Below are 3,207 nucleotides of genomic sequence, written 5' to 3' on the forward strand. Positions count from 1 at the left end.
TGGCCACAATAATTTTATAGGGGTGGCACTATTAGGAGGTGTGGCTTTGTTGGAGGAAGTGTGTCACTGTGGGGGCGGGCCTTCAGGTTTCCTATGCTCAGGATACCACCCAGTCAACTTTCTGCTGCATGCAAGCCAAGAAGTAGCCAGCATCATGTCAGCCTGCAAGTTACCATGCTCCCCATCATGATGATAATAGACTGAACCTCTGAAACTGTAAGCGAGTCACAATGAAAAGTTTTCTTTATAAGAGTTCCTGTGGTCATTATGTCTTTTCACAGCAAGAGAAACCCTAACTAAGACAATAATACTATGTATTTAGTATAAAAACATCCCGCAGCTACACAGAGAAACAGAAACCATGTCTCAGAGAAACAAACAAACAAAAGACTTCCCCTGAATACAGGCCTCCTCACTCACAGTTCCTGGATTTACTTCAATGCCTCTGACTAAGCACTGCTCAATCTCCCTTACCTGTAAGATGCCAATGACGGCTCTGAAGTACCCCACATGAAAGCACGGCAACTCGAGATCAATGTATCCATAGTGGCCTAGACAGTCTGCCAAGTTTTTCCCACAGGTTTCACAAGGGCGGTCCTTTTCACTTGTACCCTTTGGAGGAAAGTACACACAACCATTAGTGGAGAGCACAAAAACCCAATCCTCAGACCTCACAAACAGCTGGAAAGCTACAGTGTGTCTATACAAAAGCTGGAGTTCCTAATTCAAAGATGGGAGGGGAGGGAGACCCTGACTGCTTCCTCTATGGGAAGTCACTTCATTAAGTGGGTCAATTGTCAGATCCTGGAGGGACAGGGCCTTACCATCCTATGGTCCAGCACTCCATACAACAAGGGGGCATGGTTGTTGTCTTGGCTGTACAGGTTCTTACTGACAACCTGGATATGTGCCTGCTGGCGCATCTCCTCAGGGGACTTCATTCCAAAACAAATATGGCTTCTGCAATGGAAACAGACAGGGAAAAGTCTACCAAAGCCCATGGGTCCGGGCCCACGCATGGCCCACCAAAGCTTCTGCCCTCCTGACTCTCTGTACAAACTGGTTCTACCAGACGCCAAAAGATTTTCACTTTTCAAAGCCTTCCTTCAAAACAACCCTTTACCCTATGGGAAACAGTTTCTGTTTTCATGAAATGTTATCCATCTCCAAGGTCACTTGGTGCCTGACCTAATGATGAACAGAATGACTTTCTCAGTTTACTGCTCTGCTCTGCAGACATTGGTTGTTCATCCTGCTCCCTACCCAATCTGGAATTCCTTCCTCCTCTCTGCTCTCGGGGTTCTCTCAGCACCCCGCGACACAATCCTCTTCTCACTGTATGCTCCTTCTTTAGTGCCGTGTGTTTATTTAGTTATTCTTTTAGTGTCTTTTGTTGTTGTTGTTTTGTTGCTGTTTTTCGAGACAGGGTTTCTCTGTAGCTTTGGAGTCTGTCCTGGAACTAGCTCTTGTAGACCAGGTTGGCCTCAAACTCACAGAAATCCGCCTGTCTCTGCCTCCCGAGTGTTCTTTCCCTTTTCCATTTCATATCCTCTTTGAAACTGTTCTCTCCCATGTCCCCACATCCATCCTTAACCCCGCATCCCCAGTTCAGGTCATCATCATTCCCAGTCCGGATCTCTGCCATGGCCTCCCAGAACGAGGAATCTTACACTAACGCTGTCCTGGTCAAACACTGACAAAAGTCTGACACTCTTTGCAAGACTACCATAGTGTAAGTCCCCTGCCACCCGGTCCTCCCAATATGGGATTTGAAAAAGGTGTGGTTTTACCACAGGGTAAGCCCGGACTTATTCATTATGTGTGCGCCCTTTATCCCCTCTGCTTGTCGTTGCAATAGCCACAACCATAGCTGGTTTGTCTACTCTCCATTAGAGCAAGCAGCAAATACTGCATTTACCGGTAATCTTTAGTGTACATCAATGGCCTCAGTACTAAGGTTCGCCGGAGGAAAAAAAAAATGGACCCGCCTTTAAAAAACATAAAAACTCATAAAGAGTAGGGTCTACGGCTTAATAATTAAGCTCTGAAGCAGAGGGCCTAGAATAGCAGCTTGGATTCTGATCCTGTCACCCAATTGCCTGTGAAGCCACTTTCTAGCTGGCAAACTTGGGTCAGCATGCACTGTCTCCTCGCGCCCAGGACGCCCGTTCCGACACTGCTCGGTCCATACCACTTCCCCTGCCGTAGTTCAGGAACCCCCTAGGATCTGAAATCCCATCCTGGAACTTCTTTCTCTCTTAACAATTGTCCCTCACCGGGAACCCTCTGGGACCCGGGACACCAGTCTTTGTCCCACCCCCGGCCGCGGCTTACATTTTCTTAGCCACATCGGTCTCGCGGAACTGCTCCTTCACCATGGTGCCGGCTGCCCGGGCGCCCTTCGCAGGGCTCCGACTACAGACACCGCTGTTGCTGAACCTTCCTGGCTGGGGTACTTCTGGCTTCAGAGCTAGAACTGCAGCATTTCTTCGGCCACCGTAGAGCGCCGCACGTGCCGCTTCCTCTTCCGCTGCCGGATTCTATCAAGAGAGGCTTCTCGCACGCTGTTTTGCAACCTCCTTCTACACCGCCACCTAGCGACGCTGCATAAAAATGCACCAAGGCCGCGTGGAGCAAAGAAAATCCCTTTTCCCATGGGTTTCTCAAAACGATAGAGGAGCCGGGCGATGGTGGCGCACGCCTTTAATCCCAGCACTCGGGAGGCAGAGACAGGTGGATCTATGTGAGTTTGAGACCAGCCTGGTCTACAAGAGTTAGTTCCAGGATAGGCTCCAAAGCTACAAAGAAACCCTGTCTCGAAAAAAAAAATTGTGAAGAAGGAGCATCTAATTGTTTGAGACATTGAAAGTCAAAATCCACCTGCCAAAGGAACAAAAGATCACCATGGTGGGTAATCAAAAGAAGATTGATAATAGCTGAAGACAAAGTTACACATACAAGCCTCCAGTCTGTAACGTTATTTGAGGGGAAGATGTAATTTATACAATTGCAAACTAGGGTGTGTGTGTGTGTGTGTGTGTGTGTTTGCGTGTATTTTGTTTCCTGAGGAAGGATCTCACTCTATAGTCCCTGCTGGTCTTGAACTTGCCATCCTTCTGCCTCCATATTCTCAGTGATTAGATAACATATCTAGCGTAAATATGTGTGTGTACATATATATGTGTCATATATGTGTATATATATATA

At 47.6% G+C, this 3,207-nt stretch overlaps 1 protein-coding gene across 1 annotated transcript in view; it reads right to left on the reverse strand.

The window, feature by feature from the left end:
- Polr3a (RNA polymerase III subunit A) overlaps positions 1-2,495 on the reverse strand; it is a 40,828-nt gene extending 38,333 nt beyond the window's left edge. The window contains exons 1-3 of the mRNA XM_005348698.2: positions 2,335-2,495; positions 825-960; positions 475-612 (exon numbers count right to left, since the gene is read on the reverse strand). Of these exons, the coding sequence (XP_005348755.1) occupies positions 475-612; positions 825-960; positions 2,335-2,378 (318 nt within the window). The 5' untranslated portion in view covers positions 2,379-2,495. The remainder of the gene's footprint in view (positions 1-474; positions 613-824; positions 961-2,334) is intronic.
- Between the last annotated feature and the right edge of the window lie 712 nt (positions 2,496-3,207).

Source organism: Microtus ochrogaster, chromosome 6, assembly GCF_000317375.1.
Source record: "Microtus ochrogaster isolate Prairie Vole_2 chromosome 6, MicOch1.0, whole genome shotgun sequence".
NCBI lineage: Eukaryota > Metazoa > Chordata > Mammalia > Rodentia > Cricetidae > Microtus > Microtus ochrogaster.